This window comes from Pan paniscus, chromosome 5 (genome assembly GCF_029289425.2).
Source record: "Pan paniscus chromosome 5, NHGRI_mPanPan1-v2.0_pri, whole genome shotgun sequence".
NCBI lineage: Eukaryota > Metazoa > Chordata > Mammalia > Primates > Hominidae > Pan > Pan paniscus.
In genome coordinates, this window is record NC_073254.2 from 95,383,759 (window position 1) to 95,407,826 (window position 24,068).

Sequence of the window (24,068 nt, forward strand, 5' to 3'; positions counted from 1 at the left end):
TTTTTTTTTCTATGAATCATATACAACCTTTCTTCAACTCCTCAGCACATATTAACTGAAATGTATACCCCAATGTAATATAGTGCATGTGGAAAGTATTATTGTGATTATAGGTCCCTAGGTCGAGTCCTAAGTCCACTATGAGTGGGAATCTTCTAAAAACAATTATAACTTTTTAAAGCACTGGATCCTAGAGACAGAGTATCCAGGCTCCTATTATCCTTTAAGCATCTGGTTGCCATGAAGCATCATGACCTGACCAAGTGACTCTTTAAAACAAGTCTTCCTTCAGTTGCTTCTTTTTCAAATTGATAAGGAAAAGAGATGTAAAGAGGACATGATTCCTGAATTATGAAAAAGATCTAGTTTAGCATATGGCAAGTTGGAAGTTTCTCAATGTATGTGGGCAATCACTGGGCTTGCCAATGCAATATGCTTTCATCTCACGAAACTTTTTTTTTTTTTTTGTAGCAGAGCAGGGTGTGCTCCAGAAATTCAAGAAGTGGATGCATGGCAGGGCAGGAAGAAGAACATCATAGGATACACTAGAAGCACTGCACTTGCCTTCCTTAGTTGGGGCAGAGGTGCATTCTTCCAGGATTCCACCTTGGAAGCTTGGGAATGGTGTATCAGGTCTGGATAATAGTTCTTCCCACAACTATGCCTTATTCCTTGGGAATAACATAATCCAAAACTTACAGTATGTTACAGATTCCGGGAGAAGTGAGAAAAACCTGAGAGCACTGGAAAGCTGAGTAAATCAGAAAGTACTGGAGGCAGGAATGGTAGTGTAGATAAGAGCACTTTCCTGATTTGAATACAGGTTTTTTACAGAAGTTGTTGTGTGTTATTTAGTCACATTGTACTAAATGACAAAGACTAGGTAGTCTAGAGCATTCCTCCCCTCTAAGAGCACGCTGGATGTGGTGCAGTCATAGTCCACCATTTCCTGTTTCCTTCATACTTCAGGTCAAATGAATGTGCTTCCTTAAGCATTTAAGAATAAAATAAATAAAAGGAACTCTCAGTGACCTCTTATATGATATTAGGAGCTATGCAGAAAATATTTTTTAAAATCCTTAAGTCACAGCATTTCTGAACTTAAGAGGAATGAGTTAAGACTAAGTAAAGTTGACCTCTTGTTTGCAGTTAAAGCTCACATTCAGCGCCTGAATAATATTTGAATAGTTTCTTGGCTAAGAGTTCACATCCAAGAGCTGAATATGTTATGCATTGAACATGAAAGACCCAAACTTTGATTAATCTTTTCTGCTCAAACTTTTCACCACCATGAAGCACTTTCCAAACACAAGCATTCTTGGAAAAAGAGTGCACACACAGTCAAAGAGCCAGAGAGGAGCAACCTCCAAACATTGAAAACACCACCTTCCCAAGTTTCAGCCTCCTCTCTGGAGTCCAAGATTTGTAATGCTAATCCGACTACCTTCTTCCACTCTAGAAAAAAAGTAAAAATACAAAAACAATGTAGTTATTCACTGTAGTGATACGAGACAACACATTTTTCCAGCACTTTCCTTTCTTAGCTTTTTCTTGGTGTATAAGTTTATGCAAAAACAATATTTACTTGTTATTTATTGTGATGACAAATGTCTGCCAATTTAGAGCAGAATTCCCAGAGTTTTTTATTCCAGAAGAATAATCTCACATCACTTTTTCCATACCCAATTTTGCCCATGAGGCTGAAATAAACGATTAGATCAATTAAAAACTCAATCCAACTAGTTTGGAATGCGGGGAACAAAAACTCCCCTCAGTTGTTGGAAATGTTCACTTTTAATACAGTGGCTTCTATAACCTGGATTAATTTATTTTCTCTGGAATTTATACATCTCACTGATGCTTCAGTTCATGAAAAAAAATCCATAGGAGACTTCGATTTTGCATTTCTGACATAAGAACATCTGTTAAAGTTAGAATTGATCTACAGTTGATCATTACAGTTGCCTGGATTACAAGTGATAGTTTCAGTGTATTGATAGGTCAGAAAGCATTTCCAAAATCTGTTACTAGAAAGCACTAGTTGTTCACTGTCTAAATGTTTGTCACTTGGGTAGACTCTGAGGCTGTAACTATTGATGGAAAATTTGTCTGTTGAAGTCCCAGTCTAACTGGACTGTTTATTATTTCCTGATGATTTTTATTGTGTGTTTCTTAAAATGTCTCATCTACTCTGGTTCCTGAGGACTCTCTTGATTAATTAATGCTTATTTATCTCTCTGAAAAATAGGCATGAATTTTCATCTATATACATAAACTGAATCACAATCTACTTTAGAAATTATAGGGTAAATCTGTGCTAGACTTTCAAAATAAGTGAATTTGTATCTGGACTCTGCTAAATAACACAACAACTTCTGTAAAAAAATACATGCTTTTAAATCCTTCAGTTTGGTAGACTATTAGGCACAGGTCTTCACATTCACTTTTTTTTCTCATTTAAAGCAATTTGTTTTATGCAGCTGTTGGGAAAAGAAAATTAATATTCTACAGATTATTCGAATAAGTAAGTTTAAGCTGTGTTTAATCCTTTCAAGATATAAAGTGTGGGGAGGCCAGGCGCAGTGGCTCACACCTGTAATCCCAGCACTTTGGGAGGCCAAGGCAGGGGGATCACTTGAGGTCAGGAGTTTGAGACCAGCCTGGCCAACAGGGCGAAACCCAGTCTCTACTAAAAATACACCATTTAGCCAGGCACGGTGGTGGGCACCTGTAGTTCCAGGTACTCAGGAGACTGAGGCAGGAGAATCGCTTGAACCTGGGAGGCAGAGGTTGCAGGGAGCCAAGATCACACCACTGCACTCCAGCCTGGGCAGCAGAGCAAGACTCTGTCTAAAATAAATAAATATATATATATATAATATAAAGTGTGTCCTGTCACTTCTTTTTAATGTATTTTTTAAATATACAAATTTATAGAAATACAGCAATAAACTTATGACCCCAGCAAAATAACTCCAGCACTTCCTCTCCCAAAGGATGCTTCTAGTTACCACATATTTTACTTCTTATAAAATTTTATATGGCTAAAAATCATAATATTGCTTTTTAGAATAGAAAGTAAGTCATGTTTTTCCAGCTATGTATTTCATAGTTTTATTTTATTCCTCAAATATAATTTTTTATTACATAGAATTTATCTGTCCTTTGGAAACTTAAAATGTAAATGCTAAATTTTCTTCTGACGCAAACCACAACTGTTATATGGATGGTTCTCCTGAAATGGTAGACACTAGATCAGGCCAGAGGGAAATACTCTCACTAAAATACAATCAGTTGTTCCCAATGTTTACAAATAAAGTATAGGAGCCATACAAAAAGATGACTATGATAATGGTCATTACTAAGGGACCCAACTTTTGCCAACTGATTTGGAATGCCATCTTTAAAATGTATTACGTTGTTATACCTATATAATCTATCTCCAGAAATTCCATCAGCTCTATTGGTCTGTCTGCTCATGTACCAATACCATGTTATTTTATGAACTGTAGCTTTAAAAAGAGTTTTTGTTTCTGCTAGAAAACTTTTTGTTTCTACTTGTTTTTGGTTTCAAAATTTGACTATTTTTGCTTATGGGTTTTCGTTTTTGTTTTTTTTGAGGTGGAGTCTCACTTTGTCACCCAGGCTGCAATGCAGTGGCATGATCTAGGCTCACTGCAACCTCTGCCTCCCGGGTTCAAGCAATTCTCCTATCTCAGCCTCCCTAGTAGCTGGGATTATAGGCGCACACCACAATGCTCAGGAATTTTTTTTTTTTTTTTGTAAAGACGGTGTTTTGCCATATTGGCGAGGCTGATCTCGAACTCCTGACCTCAAGTGATCCATCCACCCCGGCTTCCCAAAGTGCTGGGATTACAGGCATGAGCCACCGTGCCTGCCCGTCCACTTGTGTATTTTTCATATGAACTTTAGAATCCCTTAATTTAGTTCCCATACTTTAAAAAAGGTATTTTTAGAACTACATTAAAAAGTTGATATTAGGATTACATTAAATTTGTGAATTAATATTGGGAGACTTGAGGGTTTTTGTTTTGTTTTTTTTTTTTTTTTTTGGATTTTTTGAGACAGGGTCTCACTCTGTTACCCAGGCTGGAGTGCAGTGGTGCAATCTCAGTTCACTGCAACCTCTGCCTCCCAGGCTCAAGTGATCCTCCTACTTCAGCCTCCCAAGTAGCTGGGACTACAGGTATGTGCTATAACAACTGGCTAATTTTTTTTTTTTAAAGATGAGGTTTCACTATGTTGCCAAGGCTGGTCTTGAACTCCTGGGATCAAGTGATCTGCCTGCCTCAGACTCCCAAAGTGCTGGAATTACAGGAGTGAGCCACTGTGCCAGGCTTTTGACATCTTTATGATGTTGAGTCCTCCAGTCTTAGAATATGATCCTTTCCATTGGTCTCAGTCTTTTTCATGTCTCTAGGTAGCATTTAAGATACTTCTTTACGTAGATCTTTCACATTCTTAAATTTATGCCTAGATATTTTATATTTAATATAGTTTGTATGTAATATAGTTTATATTATTTTGTCATTTGGAAATATAAAAACTACTGATTTTTGCTTATTGATTTCATGTAATTTTGTACTTTGCTACTTTACTTTATTGAAGTCTCTAATTGTTTGCAGCAGGTTTTCAGTTTTCCTGCATCTACATATAATTAAATACAATAACAGCTACCCTCAAACAATAGAAGAGTTTACTTTTCCTACACGTTGCATTGTTCTCAAAATGTCTTAGTTTGATAAACCGTAAATCATGATTTAGTGAAACTTGTATTGTTTTCCTCCAAGAGTTTAATACACAGATGAGTAAAAGAAATGATCCCTTTAGGTATTACATGCTGTGCCTTGTGAATGGGGCTATATATTCATTATCTCATGAACATAAAATGCTATGAGATAGGTACTTGGTTATCCCCATTCTATTTAAGAGGAAACCAAAAATCAGAGAGGTTAAATAACCTATCCAAAGTCACAGACCACAAGTGATAGACTTAGTAACTGAACTCAGAGTTATCTGTCTCTAAATGAAATGAAGGAGACTAAGAAAATAACTGTCTCTAGGTTACAGATTTTATGAGGGTCTCACACCATGTAACTAGAGTAACCTAAAGAAGAAATTGACTGCAGTTGAAGAGGTAAAACTTAGATCAGATGATCCTCTGAAGGTCACAAGATATTTGGAAGCACATCATATGTAATCTGAAATGCCTCAATACTGCATTATTTCTCCTCAGCACACATACAGATTATTTTATCCATGAAGTGGTACTAATTGCAGGCCTCACACTCACATGTGCAAGAAATACAATGATCTTCATTTTTCTGTATCTTTTATAATTTCTATTTGGGGTCCCATTCCACAGGTAACAGAAACTTCATCTTAGTTAATTACGGGTATGCTCACCCAAGCCTAGTTGCCTTTAGTAAATTCAGACTTCAGTCAAGTCAGGATCTCCTGAGTTCATTCTAGGGCTTCAAGTCCTCATTTCTGGAGTTGTGACTAACCTCTGGGACCATTAGGAAGGTGGATGAGAGGTCATCTGCTCATCATTCTTCCACACAGGCATCCTCTGAGATGCACACTGTGGTCTCTGATCTCAGTTGCCAATCTGTCCAAGTTCCTGATCCAAGTCAGTCACAGTTTCATGCTCTTGACCAGCCCTGCCTCAGCTATTTCCATGGCCTTTCAAAGGCACAGGGAAAAAATCTAGATATTCTTTTAGAGTGGCAGGAAACTGAGGCTGTATCAAGCTTTCTCTGACTAAACATACTGGTCACCATTTTTACTCTTTTTCTCCTGAATTCTTGGAGGGAGAACCACAAGTTTTGCCTTTCTCTTTGACAAAGACTAAATTGTGCCCCCCAAAATTCATATGCTGAAGCCCTAATCCCCAATGTGACCTTATTTAGAGACAGGACTTTAAGGAGGTAATTCAGGTCAAATGAGGTCATAAGGTTGGAGTTCTAATCTGATAGGATTGGTAGCCTTATAAGAGTTGGAAGAGAGTGAGCTATCTCTACATACACATGAACTGGAAAAAGCCCACGTGAGCACACAGGGAGAAGCCAGCCATCTACAAGGCAACAGAAGAGGTCTCACCAGAACCCAACAATTCTGGCATCCTGGACTTTCAGCCTCTGGAACTGTGAGAAAATACATTTCCATTGTTTAAGCAAAAGAGTCTATAGTGTTTTGTTATGGCAGACCAAGCAAACTAAGATACTCTTGGACTCCACCTGGTAATCCCTTCAGTCTAGAATTCTCCACACCAACTCTCTTTGGGTTTTATATTACTCTCCGTCTTTGTCCCCTACCCACTCCCCAGAAAAAAGCTCTGAACAGAGCCTCTTATTTTGGACTACCCCCTCCTACAGCATAAACTTCTCTTGCTTCCTTGTTTCTATCCTCTCAGAGAAACATCTTATCTAAATGGGAAAGAAGAGGGGTGATATACAAAAATTGGATCCACTTGATTACATATTCTTTCTAATGCTATACCTGGATCCTTGCTTCTGATCCTACACACCAGATATTGATTTCTGTTCTCCCGTTTAGTTGTGACAAATTTCTCTTGAGGCAGTGGTTGCTCCTGGGTGACTACTCAAATGGGGACAGGCCACAAGGAAATAGAAAATACTAGGTTAAAAGATCCAATTACTATTGCACTATAATACATTTTTTATAATTGAGCACAAGCAAATGATAATGTGAAAGCTATAACAATTTTATTATCGTAACCCTTGGTCTCTGAGGTTCTAAGAACAGAGCAACCCAGATTATTTAAGATGATGGGAGTTCTTAGAAAGAATATGCCAAAAAGTGAATAAATACAGAAAGCTGTCTCCACAGCCAGATAGGCCCAAAGAGAACTGGAATATTGTTCATCATTGTTTAACATACACCTGCAGTTCCAGTAACCCAACAGCAATGCTTATGGCCCAGTGCTTGTCATCCCTTCAGAAGTAGGCATCCATTGTAACCCCAGCTATGATGTGGTTTTCTTTACTCCAAGAATTTCTATGTTCTGGTGTGGTTTTTTTGTTTGTTTATTGTTTGGTTTTTGGTGGTTTTCTAGGCTACTGTTGTCCTTTCTTCTTTCTGTTTTGTATGTCTCATGAGGGTCTCAATGGATTAGCTGACCACCATCAAACAGCACATGCCAGGCCACCTCATCCACCTCAGTCTCTCTAATGTCTAGGCCATCAAAGGTTGCAAACTAGCCACTTTAAAGACAAAGTGGCCAGGAGATGGCTTTGTTCACCACACATTATTTTATCAATTTGAGTCAACATTGAAAAACTGGAATATCTTACTAAAATCAGAGTTCTATCATTTTCTGAAACATAAGAATGGACAACACTGGGCCTACCAACTAAAATGGGGTCAATTAGCCTGAGCTAAACTTTACCTTTCCCTGGTGGTCAGAGAATGGCCTCTTCAGTCTAGCAGTTTCAACCACTCATGCCATGTATGCTGAAGAGCTGGGTCAGCTGGCTCTGGAGGCACTTGCACTGGAGACCTCTGTGACCTTTGTCCAGGACAGTTGTCAACTTCTCTAACTGGTTGTGACCAGCATTTACAGGGCCACATGACAAAAAGAATGACAGCAATGTGAAAGGAGCTGCCTCCATTTCTCTCAGTATGAGGCCTTTTCAGCAAATCAGGAACTTAAGAGTTTCAGGGACTATCTGGTAATATCCTGAAAACTTTTTGAAATAGATCAGCTCTCTGGAGGTTGCAGTGAGCTTTGATCACACCACTGCACTGCAGCCTGAGCAACAGAGCAAGACGCCAACTCTAAAACATGAAAAATTTTAAAAATGTTTTTAAAAAGATAAACTCTCTCAATGACTGGTTCAGATCTAGAGAAACTGTGCCAACATGAACATCTACCCTTACTGGGTTCTCACTATTTCTCATATTTAAATGTCAAATACTGTCCTCCACTGTTGCTTTTCTTAGGACTTTTCTAAAATAAGAGATATCAAACACCAGGACTAAGGCATTCCTACATAGCTTGTTGAAATCATTTACAGTAAAGTGTACTTCTTGCCCATTTTTGCTCAAGCCCTCCCTTTCGACATTTTTTTGTTATAATCAGTTTTCTTTGATTATTATCTCATCCTTTTGTACAATTGATATAGGAGTTAAAAAGAAATTACTTAGGCAGATAGTAAGAGTATGGAAGCCCTTGGTAAGGTTTTCCTTTTAATGAAAAACAGCCCCCAAATCTTTTTTTTTTTTTTCTAACAAAGAGCAGCCCGTAAAATTGAGCTGCAGACATAAACAAGCAAGCGGGAAGCTCGCACAGGTGAATGCCAGCAGATGTGCCCGTAGGAATATACTACCTGGGACTAGGCCTGTTCAAAATGGCAGGGCCATCTTCTTTTTGCCAGCCTTACGTACAGTAAGGAGCAGACAAGCTGGTGCCGGCCAAGTGGAAAACCATTTGCATAATAAGATTAGGTGGGGCGACCAGCCTTTTCCGTGCGCTATGTAAACGTCACACCTGGTCAAACCAATCTGTGAGCCCTATGTAAATCAGACACTGCCTCCTCAATCCTGCCTATAAAATCTGCTGTGGTCAGCCGTCTTTTCCTTTTTGGACACCTCTCTCCCACAAAGAGAGAGACAGCTGCTCTCCTCTCTCCTTTCTTCTGCCTATTGAACTTTCTACTCCTTAACCCACCCACATGTGTCCATGTCCTTAAACCTCTTGGCACAAGATGAGGAACCCCGGGTATTTATCCCAGACAGCAATGCCACTTCACAATGTCATTAGGGTTCTTTCTGGTCCAAGTTCTATTGCTGTGGTGGTGGTGGTGGTTATAAAAGCCAAAATATATGGAATCTAATTAACTAAAATTCTCAGTTAAGCCAAGTTAAGCCCTAAAATCTAGAAAACATCCTTACCATTTTTATCTGTAGTAAAACGTGATCTGAACTGACATTTAGATTTAAATATAATCTAATAGGCTCTGAGTTTATAAGGTACAGAGTCATCCAGGTAGTAGCACTACAAGATCCTGAATCATCAAATATGACTTAACTGGATTTTGTGGTGTATTTTAAATTTTTTAAAAGAAAGGAAAATGTGTTTGAGAAATATCTTCTATAGCAGTAAAAGTAAATTAATTCATGGCATAACCCTTGATTAATTAGAAATTTCTGTGAGTCAGATAACCCATTTTCCTAGGCATCCTTGTTAACATTATAATACTAAGACTTTAAAGAGTCTTTAATCAGAGGCTGTTAGCTCATTAACTTTGAGAATGAGAGTGCTATGAAGCTTGGGAAAAAGCTCACATCCATCCAAGACCCAGCATTTTTGTATAGGTGGAATCTGGTGAAATGAACCTCAAGGGCATTTTTAATGGTCTCCTTCATATTTAATCCAGAGGGGTGCCTGGTAGATAAGCAACATGCTCCTAGTTCCACAGCACTGATAGTAGGTATGTTACTATCCTATGTCTTTTAAAAGAAGTGACTCTTCTAACCCCAAACTTCCCAACCCCGGGAAGCTACCTTTTTAAGTTACTTTGCTTGGTCCCTTCAAGTAAGATGTATCCTCACTTTCTTTATACCATCTCCCACCCACCTTATCACCCAAAACAGACACCTCAGCTAGGGGTAACACCTCATCACCTCAGCCTCCTTTACTTTAATTACACTTTTCCAGTGGAAAGTGGGATTTGCATATTTTAAGGGTAAGAGGAAATGGAAGGTGGAGTTTGATTCTGCATTATCTCAGAAACTATAGAACATACTCCAGCTGGGTCACTGGGCCTCTGAATTCTAATTCCTCTTCTTTCTTGAAAACTGTCTATTCCCAGCAATTTCCTTCATCAGTGGGATACTGATATTAGGCAGTATGTCTTATGACCAAGTGAAGGTCTGTGAATTTGAACCTTAAACAGGCAACAGAATAGGTGTGCAGTTCAAGCCACTGGTCAACTTTCCAAGTCACCTTTCTCCCTCTGTGCATTGAAGAAATAAGGTGTTCACTTTTATCAGAAGGTAAGAAGTTAGGAGTGCGAAAAGTTATTTTTTTCTTACTGAAAAAAACTCAGTTCAAACCCTGATTCTGCCAATTAATTATTGGCAAGTGTCCTTGGGGGAAGGAATTTAACTTCTCTGCTTCATCATCTGCTAAAAGGGCTAATAATTACATATCTTATAGTTTTGTAAGGATTAAACAAGATGGTACATGTGTCTAGCTTATCAGAGGTCAATAAAAGTTAACTTTGCTTTTGAACAGCTTCTAGCAGAGTGCTAATCACAAAGAAGAAGGCTCAGTTGTTTTCTGCTGTTATGTTCCACATATGGATTACTTTCTGCTTGTTAAGACTTGAGTATTTACAAAGCATCAGCAACCTTTTTCTACAGAGTGCTTTATTTAGATTCTCTGAGCTACCAGTGAGAAAAGTCCATTTTGCTAACATGCTTTTGAGATATGGCCACTAAACCTAAAAAACTTAAGAATAATGTTCCAGGGAACCAGATATGAAACTTTTCCTATAAAGTGGATCAAGAATATTTCCAAAGATCCCAGTCCACTAGAGCAAGTTTTCAAAAACAGTTGATTCTGACTAGTCATTCCCCCACATAGGAAAGTATAATAGTGCAGACTGTCCCATTATCCACCAGATATATGACCAACCCCCTGTTCATATTGACTTAAAGGAAGAATACCAAAATGGGGCTTGAAAGCTTCCCTTCCATTCAAACCCCTGCTCTTACAGTCTGCTTCACAAGTTAAGGGATTTCTCTTAAGAAGCTGATTTGTACTTTAAAAAACTTAACTTACCCTTAGAAGGCTTGCTGCAATATTATATGATGATGTAATTATTTATGTAGTCCCAGCTGAGCCCATAAAATCCAAAAGTTTTAAAATCTCTATCTACAGTGATAGATCTAGACAGCACTCCTCCACATCAGTTATACACACACACACACACACACACACACACTTTTCCCTCAAATATTTCTTTAAGTCCCAGACCACTTTTTGATGTAACTGTGTTCTCTCTATTTTGACATTCTTGGAGCAGCCCTAGTGAAGCTTAAGATTAAAATCACAAGTCTTGCAGTTCAGGCAGAAAGTAAAGCACAGACTCTGAAGGTGATCTCATGTGCTCAGAATTATGCCTTTAAAAGTCAAGTTGACTTGAAATATGGACCAAACCAAATATAGCATTTAGACAAGGGGGATTTCTTTACCCAGCTGGAATTAATACAATAAAAAATATTTTTGTCTTTATTATTAACAGTGCTAATTAAGCCAAAACATTTTAAAATGGTGTTTTCTCTTTTTAATTTGGGACTATAACTATTTGTAAAACAAATATGCAGTCAATGATGGTAACAAATTATGATCACAGTTTGTTGACTTAGAATAAAGGAAGCCCAGAACAATACATTGCCCACTTTAGGTACTTAATTTGTGGAATTTTTATAGAAGATGAATTAAGCAATTCCTGGAAAGTGAAAAATAATTTATATAGTTTTTACACTTACAGGGTCTAGGTCAGTGGCAAAACGAGGGAGTTAATTTGGAGGAGGGCTTTATTAAGCGCCCCCATAAACCTCATTAACCTTCTGTGATAACTACCCCAAATAGAAAGCAAGCTAAGTAAAACACTGTGTATGCTATTCAGATTCAACTTCAAAACAAGTCCCAGGCTGCTCCTTCCGAGAGACCACTGTGCCAAAGCATCTACCTTGACATTCTAGAGACACCGCTGGTCCTAATATCTCTGTGCTTATATCTTCATGATAACAGTCATTCTGCCTTTCAAAATTTTGTGTCATAGTTTGGATATAAGAGGGTAGGGGTGGGGAACCTACACACAAAAATGAAACATAAACTATTTGCACAAAGTATTCACTTGTCCAAAAGTGCTAGAGTAGTGGCCTGCACTGTGTGATCTTGGTTGAGTTACATAATTGTTCTAGGCCTCAATGTCTCCACCTGTAGAATGAGGGATTTGAAAGGGCTGATCTCAAAATCTTTTACAATATTCAGAGCCTCAGATTCAAACAACATCAAACATCTGAATCTGGATGGCTTATCAACAGCTACTACTGATCCTGTGAGCCTGGGTTCCTTTTTGTTATCTTTAACCATTTTTCTGGAAGAGGTGAGAAACCCTTACAGAGCAGGACAAATGTGGAGAATGGAGCTGAAATGCTTCTGGTGCCCGGAGAGTCCCTGCTCTGCCCCGCCCCCAACCTCACCCCTCCACCACCAAATCAATAAGCCGCCTGGAATGGAGACAGCCTGCAGAGTCTCACCACCGGCGGGAGAAGCTGAGTGAGTGATTATAAGGAGAAAACCACTCAGGCTTATCTCAAACTTCACTTTCTTCCCTTACTCATGTTCACAGTAGAAACAAAGGGAAGCATTTCCGAAGCAAAGTTCTTGGCTGTGCTTTTTGCTCACAGGGACTTTTCGGGAAAAGGGGAAGGGAGTGCAAAACAAAAAGCATGTAAAGGACTTGGAACAGTCTGTAGGACACGAGGACTCCCACTTGTTCTCAAAAATGCCGTTTCCTTATTAGCAGCAGTCCAGCTTCCCCTGCAGGTGCTGTGGCCGCGTTGCGCCTCGGCGGGAGCCTCCTGGAGAGGCTCTCTGGCAGAGCCCCAGGGATGCAGCGACCCAGCCAAGGTCCGTGGTCCGTGGTCCCCGCTGGGGAGGAGCTCCCCGGCAACTTGGCTCGCGGGAAAGAAAGCCTCGGGGTCAGCCTCCTGCCAGCTCTCATAAGTAGATCTAATTATGACCGCTTACTTCAAAAAGAGGATTTAACCCAAAGCAGATTTAGCAGGGCAGTTTCCAAAGGGTAGCAGGAATCCCAGGCTTGACCTTTGAAAAATCCCCAAAACTTCGCTGCCCCGGGAACTCGGCAAGCAAGTCACGGTGGACGCCTCAGATCGCAGAGAAATTCAGAGACGCCAACTTAAGGTATCAATCAGGTCCTACTAGGGATGTTTAATTTAGAATAAAGTGTCTGTCGGAGAGTGCCCACGGCATGTGCACTGGTGGTCAGTCACAGTGTTGAGCTGAGATAAAACGTTGACAGAAAAACAAAAAAGATTTAAGCACTAAAGTATAACTGATTCCATAAAAAATTATTTTAAAACATAAAGTGGTGTGAAAATTGAGAGTCAAAGGTCTCTTAGTGAATTCTTATCTAAAACGTGAAAGTTTGGTGACATATCCCAGTGGTGCTGATGAAAGTATCAAAAGCATGTTAGGGTAATTTTTTTTAAAGTTTTTTTTTTTTTTTTTTTACTTTTAAAACTTTCTACGTAGCACTTTGCTCAGGAGAGGCTGTTGTAATTGTTTTAATAAAATTAAACAACTTCTATGAGAGAGGGGATTAAAATTGTTAGTCTGGAGTTGACCAACATAAAGGTAGTAAATAAACACATCCTGCATAGGCTTAGTGGATCCTGAACATAAAAGTACTCTGTGAACTATCATGCTCTCTATTTGATTACTTCAATTACTCTCACAGAACACAAAAATTAGGAAAACAAAAAACAAAGAAAAATAAACAGCCTGAATAAGTATGGTCACTCCGCCTACACACTTTTATTAAACCAATGACTCTGTAAGTGAAGTTATACTACCTCAGGCATTTAGCTTAGGTGGGAAGCTAAAGAAAAGACAGATATCTGGTTCTAAATCAAATAATTTACAAGGTAATGAGAAATAATTCACACAGGTGCTCTTAGAATTATTTGATTTTCGATATTCTAAAAAGTTAATATCAAGTTGCAACTTTTTTACCTGACCACATTCCAACACAGGACACCTAACCAGATGATTGTTGTAGATAGCCTTGTGCCACATAACGACACTTCTGTCAACAAGGGACTGCATATATGACGGTGGTGTGCCTGAGGCAGCACAAGACAGCATGATGGTTCAGAGAGTACTTTTTTTTTTTGGAGACAGAGTTTCGCTCTTGTTGCCCAGGCTGGAGTGCAATGACGCGATCTTGGCTCACTGCAACCTCTGCCTCCCAGGTCCAAGCAATTCTCCTGCGTCAGGCTAAGTAGCTGGGATTACAGGTGCACACCACCATGCCCGGCTAATTTTTGTATTTTTAGTAGAGACAGGTTTCACCATGTTGGCCAGGCTGCTCTCGAACTCCTGACCCCAGGTGATCTGTCTGCCTCGGCCTCCCAAAGTGCTGGGATTACAGGTGCGAGCCACACGCGGCCACCACAGAATACTTTTATATTCATTACCATTAATATTCATTATACACTTAATATTTTATTTCATTTGCATAGGACTCTAAATAATTTCTTGACATGGGTCTAGTGACTTACTACCTTAAAGGGAGAACAGTGAGTCTGGTATTCACGGCCATTTCCCCCATTGTATCCCATAAGATTATAATACTATATTTTTACTTTACCTTTGATATGTTTAGATACACAAATACTTACGATTGTGTTACAGTTGCCTGCAGAATTCAGTAGAGTAACATGCTGTACAGTTTTGTAGCCTAAGAGTAACAGGCTGTGCCATATAGCCTAGGTGTGCAGTTGGCTATACATCTAAGTTTGTGTAAGCGTACTCTATGATGTTCACACAATGATGAAATCACCTAATGATGGATTTCTTATAATGCATCCCCTTCATTAAGTGACACATGACTGTGTATGTAATTTATACTCTCCTTAGAACCTTGTTTGCAGTATCTGTAGCTTGAGGTTGGAAAGTTCTCAGAGATTGAGGAGGTGGGATTTATTTTCACTGGTTACTCCAGGATGTCGAATCAGTTAGTCTATGTGTTCAAACATGAAGCTAGTTAACCTTAGCTTAACAGGAACTTAAGACAAACATAAAAAACCATAAGTCTGGGATATAGTACACAACAATTTAGCCATTGTTCACTTTTCCATTTCTCCTTCCGCAAGGGATGTACCAAATCCAATAATAAATAAACATTACCAATAATTTTTTTTAAAATGTTTAAGCCAAGCCTGTTCTATTTTATGCTTTTATTTACTGTCTAATTGTGATAGCTTCTTCTCGCATATACACTAATCTGGGAAAACTAGATCTCTTTTTTGTAACTAAATAGATAATAAAGCCGGGCTAGGTAAATCTGTTCCCTAGTGGTTCTCAATTTGCAAGCTCTAAACACAAAAGCAGACATGCTTGGTAACTCAAAGCATGGGGATTCAATATCACTGGTTTCAAAGTCTGTGGAATTCACAGACATAAGCATTCAGCCTAGGGAAGAGAAGGCAGATAATAATTTAAAAGATACTGGGAAAAAAAACGGATGGTAAAGAAGAATGTATTATAAAATTTTTAAAGTTGGGGTCCCTGCTTCAATTGTGGCAATCCCTGGTCTTAGAAGACTAAATAAAAACCTACAAGAATAAACATCAAGGCTCAATGTGTCAGTCTTCAGTTGGTTTGGTTTGTTTTTTTACCCCAAGTTTTAAAAGTTATGCAGCCCTTAGAAAGTTCAGCAGGTAGTTCTAGTCATTAAGTGATTTATACACAGCCAAATACTAATATTTTCTACACTGGTATTAAAAATGAATAGGATTCATTTACACTTGTTAAGTTTAATAATTTGCCTTCCTGAAAAGCAGATTTCCACCCCAAAGAGAAAAACTAGATTACTTCAAATAGAAAGCAATTTGTAGAAAGACTTTTCAAATGTAGGTGCTTCATTGATCAAGTTTATATTTAATGTAGTTTACATTTAAATGTAAGTGCTTCATTGATCATAAACTTATCAATGAAGCACCTACATTTGAAAAGTCTTTCTACAAATTGCTTTCTATTTGAAGCAATCTAGTTTTTCTCTTTGGAGAGGAAATCTGCTTTTCAGGAAGGCAAATTATTAAACTTACACGGGGTGGGGAATATCACACTCCGGGGCCTGTTGTGGGGTGAGGGGAGGGGGGAGGGATAGCATTAGGAGATATACCTAATGTAAATGACGAGTTAACGGGTGCAGCACACCAACATGGCACATGTATACATATGTAACAAACCTGCACGTTGTGCACATGTACCCTAGAACTTAAAGTGTAATAAAAAATAAATAAAAAATAAAAAGAAATACATGATAAAAAAATTAAAAAATAAAGTCCTTGAGTTTCTTTCCAGCTTTACAGTTTCATGGCCTTTAACATCCTTGTTGGGAATGTGACGCCCTACCTATATGCAACCCCCAAAACATTCATGTAATAATCTCAGGTAAAATTCTGTATCATTCTCTATGGTTACCACCCATTCAAAAATTGACATTAGACCCTGGGCACCTGTCCACGATGCCCCTGGCTGAAAGACTGATCCCTGAAGGGAGGGGCAGACATGAAAGGGCTATGGGCATCCAGATGTGACTGGTGGTGTGTGTGCACATTACCTCTCCCGCTCCTGCTCCAGCAGGTTGGTGAAGTCGTCGCTCTTGTTCATGTAGTCAGTGTGTTTATGCTTCTCGTTCTCTAACTCGTATACGGTGCGCCTATGACACTTCTCGGCCAGCAACAGCTGCTCTAGCATGCGCCGGTAGGTTTCTTTCTGTTTTTCCTCAAGTCTGTCCAGCTGAATAAGCAAACATGGGAAAGAGCTTAATATTTTATTTCATTTGCATAGGACTCTAAATAATTTGTTGACATGGGTCTAGTGACTTATTACCTGAAAGCGAGAACAGTGAGTCTGGTATTCACCACCATTTCCCCCATTGTATCAGTTTCTTTATGCTGATTGGCTGTGTAAACCAACCATAATAATGCTGCAGTAACTTCTGGCTTTCTGGCTTTTTTGTAAACATATATATGGTTCCTAAACTTCTTTCCTTTTTTGGGGGGGTGGGATATACCATAATTTTATCCATTCTACTGTTGATGACCATTTGGGTAGTTTCCAGCTTGAGTCTATTACAAATAATGCTGTTCTGAATACTCTAATACATGTCCTTTAGTGAACATATGGCATATGTGTCAGGTGTATACCTATGAGTGAAATATGGGTCATAGGATATGTGTATATGTAGCTTTATTAGATATGCTAAGCAATTTTCCAAAGAAGCTGTACCCATTTACGCTCCTACAACCAGTGTTTAGGAGTTTTGATTGTTCTACATCCTTGTCAACATTTAGTATTTTTAAAACTTTTAGCTGGGCGTGGTGGCTCACGCCTGTAATCCCAGCACGTGGGGAGGCTGAGGCAGGCAGATCACGAGGTCAGGAGTTCAAGACCAGCCTGACCAACATGGTGAAAACCTGTCTCTACTAAAAATACAAAAATTAGCTGGATGTGGTGGCACATGCCTGTAATCCCAGCTACTCGGGAGGCTGAGGCAGGAGAGTGGCTTGATCCCTAGAGGCAGAAGTTGCAGTGAGCCAAGATCTCACCACTGCACTCCAGCCTGGGCAACAGAGGGAGACTCCGTCTCAAAAAAAAAAAACAAAAACCTTTTAACCATTTTGGTGGGTGTGTAGTGTTCACTCAACGTGATTTTAATGCTCACTTACCTGATAAAGTTCAAACACTTTTTCGTTTGTTTATTGGTCATTTGGGTTCCTAAACTTTCAGGAAAACAACTCTTTCACGGTTTTAATGAGATAGCACAAAGCTCTATACTCAGAAAGAGGATAACACCCTTCCTAATAGAAAAATTAAGATCTCAGTATGTACATGCACCAGACTTCTCCCCTGGAAAGTAATTTTCATCACAATCTGTTTTTAAAGCTTGCAGCTATATGCATTTCTAGGAAAAGTATATGTAGGATCCAAAGTCCTCTTTTTTTCAAGAGATGCTAAATATAGGGAGGATTTCAGAACTTGTTGACAGTACATATCTCTAAAAGAGTTCTTACCAAATATTATTGCAGAGGCCGGGCGCAAAGGCTCATGCCCGTAATCTCAGCACTTTGAGAGGCGGAGGCGGGTGGATTGCTTGAGGTTAGGAGTTCGAGACCAGCCTGACCAACATGGTGAAACCCTGTCTCTACTAAAAATACAAAAATTAGCCAGGCGTGTTGGCAGACGCCTGTAATCCCAGCTACTTGGGAGGCCGAGGCAGAAAAATCGCTTGAACCCGCGAGGCAGAGGTTGTAGTAAACTGAGATCACACCACTGCACTCCAGCCTGGGCAACAAAGCAAGACTCCATCTCAAAAACCAAAACCAAAACAAAACAAAACAAAAGAATAAAAAATCCGTAAATATTATTACCAGGTCTTTGTGCCTCTTTCTCTGGTCAGGTTATAAGATTTTTTTTTTTTTTTTTTGAGACCAAGTCTCACTCTGTTGCCCAGGCTGGAGTGCAGTGGCACGACCACGACCTCTCAGCTCACTGCAACATCCACCTCCTGGGTTCAAGCGATTCTCCTGCCTCAGCCTCCCAAGTAGCTGGAATTACAGGGCACAAGTCATCACGTCCAGCTAATTTTTGTATTTTTAGTAGAGATGAGTTTTCACCATGTTGGCCAGGCTGGTCTCAAACTCCTGACCTCAGGTGATCCACCCGCCTTGGCCTCCCAAAGTGCTGGGATTACAGGCATGAGCCACCGCACCTGGCCTGGCCAGGTTATATGATTTTAAAGAGATCATGCCTTGATCACCTTTTTAGTCCCTGGTGCTGAGCACAGGCCCTGGTACAAAGTTGATGTTCTCAAGTGTTTGTTAAATTGGACCAAATCTTACAATCTTGATATTTCCCTATCCTACTCAGTATCCTATTTTCCCCCTTTGAATTCTAATTCATTGTTCCACAACTTTGGCACTGCTGAGGCCAGATACATCTTCATTTCGGGGTGCTGTGAGCTGGAGGATGTTTAGCAGCATCCCTGGCCTCTGTCCACTAGATGCCAGTAAGCACCACCTCCTGTGTGACAATCAAACCATCCTGACATTGCCAAATGTTCCCTGGAGGGAAAAATCCACCACCACCCCAATTGAGAACCACTGTTCTAGTTGAAACAGACATATTTAAAATCAGTTCTCAATCTCACAACCAACTTTCTGAAACCCCACGGGGTAACTCCACAGGGTCTCAGCATCAGAGCTATTCCCCTTTAGTTTCTGTTTGCCCTTCAGTTATAAGGAGGATTTGAAGTTCTCTCTATAATTGCCTGATATGTTCATTGTGAGTGAATCATTCCTGGGGCCCAAAATAAAAGAGAGCTGCTCACATTATCTTCTTCCCAGATCTCCACTTCCCTTGTTTAGGAATAGGTGACCAGATAGAGACTGGTGGAGAAGCCCACGTTAATGGGTGGCTGATAATATCTGAGATCATCAGGAATTGCTAATTGTATTTTTACATCTTCTAATAATTTTTTGTAGTCTTTTTTTTTTTTTTTTTGAGATGAAGTTTTGCTCTTGTTGCACAGGCTGGAGTGCAATGGCACGATCTTGGCTCACTGCAACCTCCGCCTCCTCGGTTCAAGCAATTCTCCTGCCTCAGCCTCCTGAGTAGCTGGGATTACAGGCTCCCACCACCACACCCAGCTAGTTTTTGTATTTTTAGTAGAGACGGGGTTTCACCATGTTGGCCAGGCTGGTCTTGAACTCCTGACCTCAGGTGATCCACCCACCTCTGCCTCCCAAAGTGCTGGGATTACAGGCATAAGCCACCGCGGCTGGTCAATTTTTGTAGTCTTAAAGGGACAGTCTATACATGAGGTTTTCCCATTGTAATAGCTCCATTCCCTATTACAAAATATTCTCCCCAAGAACTTTCCAAATTTCTACAAGTGTGATTTTCAACATATTTTAGAGAACGTGTCAAGCATTGCTGAAACATCATCAACATCATCAAAAATGTAGAAAAAGCAACTTTCCCCCATTTTTCAGTCTTCCTGCTTTATCATAAAATAGGACTCTCCATCTTTTGGAAACTATTTGAAGATCAGTATTTTCCCTGTTTCTTCAGGCCCTACCCAACTCCTCCCAAAGGAAGGAGAGGTGACTTATTTGAAAGTTGTGTTTGGAATAGGGAACTGGATGTGTGCAGCCCAGCCCTTTCATTTCTTATTTTTTACTCTGCCTGTCATACAATGATACATTGTGATCTCAAGGCTCAAACTCTTCTGCAGTATCTCTCAATCCATGTAAGGAATTTTGGAGAGGAAGGTGGCAGCATTACTAATCAGATGTTTGACTGGGAAATGTAAAGAGATAGTCATTACATGGACATCTGGAGAAAAAAACAGCACATGGAAGTATCAAGTGTTCTGGGGCCGCCTAGGCAGAGGGTAGGCCTTAGCCTTTTTACATCTATTCTTGTAGGCTTTTGAGACTGGTTGTTTGCAATAGCTACAGTTCTGGACTAAGCCACTGGAGTAGGTGGCTGAAGTCTTTGTGGGTAATGTTCACCTCACCAACACTAGCACAGCTTGACCACAACAGTAATTACATTATCTGGAAAGCAGTGTTTTCATCTCTTAATGCATAAGTTACTGAGGCATTGGTGTATGTAATGTGTTTCTTAGGCAGAGCTGCAGATCCAGACTTTAGAATGTAGAGGCTGTAAATTCTTCTGCTATAACACACATTAGTGTGTGAGGTTTTAGGTGTCAATTTTAAGTTTTGGATGTAAGAATAACATAGGTAGCAAAAGATCAGCTGTACCAGATGCTGTTTCTTGTTTTTTTGTTTGGAACTACATCAGTCACCTAAGAGAGAACAGAGGTAGCCTATCTTCTTGGCTCTATGTGGCTTGTCCAGAGGCTCTGAAGACTATATCCCATAACTATAGATTCTGTAGATTCATTAATCATAGATACTATATGTACATGGCTTTTGGTTTTCAGGATCCAAGCTGTGGCTTAGTACAGAGGAATGGGTTTTATTAAATGACTAGTGAAAGTAGAATAGGCACCTATTGCTTTGGAAATATAGATTCTACTTGGACGAAGTGGAAGGAAAATTGAATGAGATAATCATAACACCAAATGCCAAAAATTTACTAAGGAAAGAGTGTACCTGGAAGTCTTATTCTAATGAATAAAGTTACTGGAGAAGTACAATAACTTGAGGAGAAATTTCAGTATGTTTTAGATAAAAAGGCATGATTCAGGAAGTGTTTTTAGCTCTGTTACCTGCAAAGGGCTAACTGGAGAAGTATTAAGGAATTGAGGAAAAGAGAAGTCTACTTAAAAGCAAATATGAGGTCTTAAAGACCAAACTAGATTTACACAAAGGAGAAATGGATCTAAGTACTCTTAAAAATAGGGATATTAAAATGGAAGGTATTTCAGACATTGTTGAATCAGAATGCGTGCCCAGAGAAGATAGAGACAGGAGAGCCCAGAGGACAGAGCAGTGTGACTTTCCTCACAAAGAAGGCATTAGGCTCCAGGAAGGCATTGAGGAGGACACTGTAAATGGGCTGACAGTCTTTCATGAGCTCATCTGGGGGCCCTTGCCGTGAAGACTGCAACATCTATTCAAAGTGGTTATATAAAATATGAACAGATTTAAGAATCGAGATCTGGGAAGATCAGGGTAAGACATCTGAAGCATTATTTGGTGAATTTCAGTGTCTCAGCTGTTGTAGACGGAATTGCCAATATTTATTTATTTATTTATTTATTTAATTTTTTAATTTTTTAATTTTTATTTTTTTGAGACAGAGTCTTGCTCTGTCACCCAGGCTGGAGTGCAGTGGCACGATCTCGGCTCACTGCAACCTTTGCCTCCCAGGTTCACGCCATTCTCCTGCCTCAGCCTCCCGAGTAGCTGGGACCACAGGCGCGCACCACCACTCCCGGCTAATTTTTTGTATTTTTAGTAGAGATGGGGTTTCACCATGTCAGCCAGGATGGTCTCAATCTCCTGACCTCGTGATCTGACAAAGTGCTGGGATTACAGGCGTGAGCCACTGCGCCCAGCCCTTATTTATTTCTGAGAAAGAGTCTTGCTCTTTCACCCAGGCTGGAGTGCAGTGGCGCCATCTTGGCTCACTGCAACTGCCGAGGCCTCCCAGGTTCAAGCGATTCTCGTGCTTCAGCCTCCCAAGTAGCTGGGATTACAGGCACCCGCCACCACGCCTGGCTAAGTTTTGTATTTTTAGTAGAGATGGGGTTTCATTATATTGGTCAGGCTGGTCTCGAACTCCTGACCTCAAGTGATCTGCCCGCCTCAGCCTCCCAAAGTGCTGGGATTACAGGCATGAGCCACCGCGCCCAGTGATATTGCCAATATCACTGGGGCCCTGAGTGAACATACTCAAGAAATGTTGGGATGTAGTGTTTGAAGGAAAGATGAGATAAAAGGAGATTTAGGCAGGACAGCATCAGATAAGTCCAAATGTGGGTGTGGTTAATGGAAAAAGGCCCTTTAATGAAGATTATCCAACTCAAGAACATGAAAATAGATAAGATTTAGGTTTAACAAAGAATACTCTTGGCAGACTCGGAATTCCTTGATTTCACATCTCTCATTGAGGGAGTCCACATAATGAAGAATATGGAAGGCGATATTAGAAAAACAAATGTCTGGGAGCACTTGAAGAAAATGACTAAAATGCTGAAGCAACAACTCAGCTGAGCCTTCCTCTCTCACAACAGAAAAAGTTGTGGCAGAAGAAAATATTTTTGTTGCCTTGAGTCAGACAAGTTACTCAAGGATTGAAAGTTCAAACATGAGGGGAGGCTAAGTTCTGAGGAAGAGTAAGGTCTGATCCCTTCTGGGTCTCAAATTACACAGGCTTCAGAAGGGTGACCCTCTAAAGCGATGGGCTTCCTAGGCCTGGGAACAGGGCCTGAAAAAAGAAAAAGATCAAAGAGGTCTTAAATACTCAGGTGGGAAAAATTGAGTACCTAAAATGAGACCTAGGCACTGAAGAGGTCACCACTGCAAATCCCTAGACTTTACAAAAAGACAGGAATGTTTTGAACGCCACTCACTGAGGGCAAAGACAATACCTGCAGACAGGCTCCACCCAACCTCGAGCTTGCCATTTCCCATAATTATTAAGCTGCTGATGACAACAGGCTCTGGTAAGAGCAGACTTACCAGAACCCTGCTATGGCTGAAGATTTTCTCTATCTACCTTCCTTCCCTCAGACATGCCCAAAATCTCTGCTTCAGTATCTGGTAGGAGTAACATGGACCTTCTTTATACTGAGTCCTAAGGTCAAGGAATATAATTTTGCTTGAGAAAAATGTATCTTAGTGCTAGAGACTCTCTTGTATTTTTTAAATTTATGAGTGTGAAGTTGTACTCTGATAATTGCATGTGTCCTAATAATTCTTTAGATTCTTCAGAAAAAAGTAGACTCTAGGGACTTCCGGATATATTAATACAACTTTGAAAATGCCAGTGAGTCCAGGTTTTTTTTACTAAAGGAGAAAACAAAAACAAACTCTACCCAATCAATTGAGATCCCACTGGCTTAGGCTAAGCAGAATACAAAATTAGGAAGGAAAGAAATGAAAGCCTTCAATGTTTTTGGAATTTTACTTAAGAATTATGAACTTTGATATTCCAGACTTTAATTTACGAAGAAGGGCAGAGAGATTTAATATTTGCTGTTTAATTCTTCCCCAGATATTTGGCAAGGGAAATAGGTCCACTGTATTGGGTTCATTGCTTAACCGCTGGTGAGTTCTATTGGATACCCTCGCTGGGCCTAATATGGTATGGAAATAAGAATGATCAGTGATTTTTGGCTTAAGGTATAACATTGCTTCTAGGAAACAAGAGCTAGACTACCTGCTCGTGATCCCAGGAGGCTAATGGAACAGTGATGTATCGCGGTTCCTGCCTCGTGAATTTGGAAGCAGGATTCTGCTCCTAGGTAACAAGAACTTGACTGTTAATTTAAAAGGTTAACAGACCCAAAATGTGTAAGTGGTGGAAAGCAATCTTTTCTCCTTCTATCATTCTATTTCTCTCACAAAATGGACTTCATTTTGGCAGTATCAGGAAAAGTATTTTCTGCCCTCTCTCTCTGCCTTCTCACTCACTTCTCCCCAAAGGGGAAATGACTCTTCAGATTGTTAAGAGGAGAAAGGAACCATGAAATATGCCCAGCTTAGCCAGTTCCAGA

At 39.8% G+C, this 24,068-nt stretch overlaps 1 protein-coding gene across 3 annotated transcripts in view; it reads right to left on the reverse strand.

Moving 5' to 3' along the window:
• The window catches only part of FILIP1 (filamin A interacting protein 1), a 200,101-nt gene that overhangs the window by 45,397 nt on the left and 130,636 nt on the right, over positions 1-24,068 (reverse strand). For all 3 annotated transcript variants that reach the window (XM_055113893.3, XM_003805810.7, XM_034962394.3), the window contains one exon: positions 16,431-16,609. In XM_055113893.3, coding sequence (XP_054969868.2) covers positions 16,431-16,609 — 179 coding nt within the window. The remainder of the gene's footprint in view (positions 1-16,430; positions 16,610-24,068) is intronic.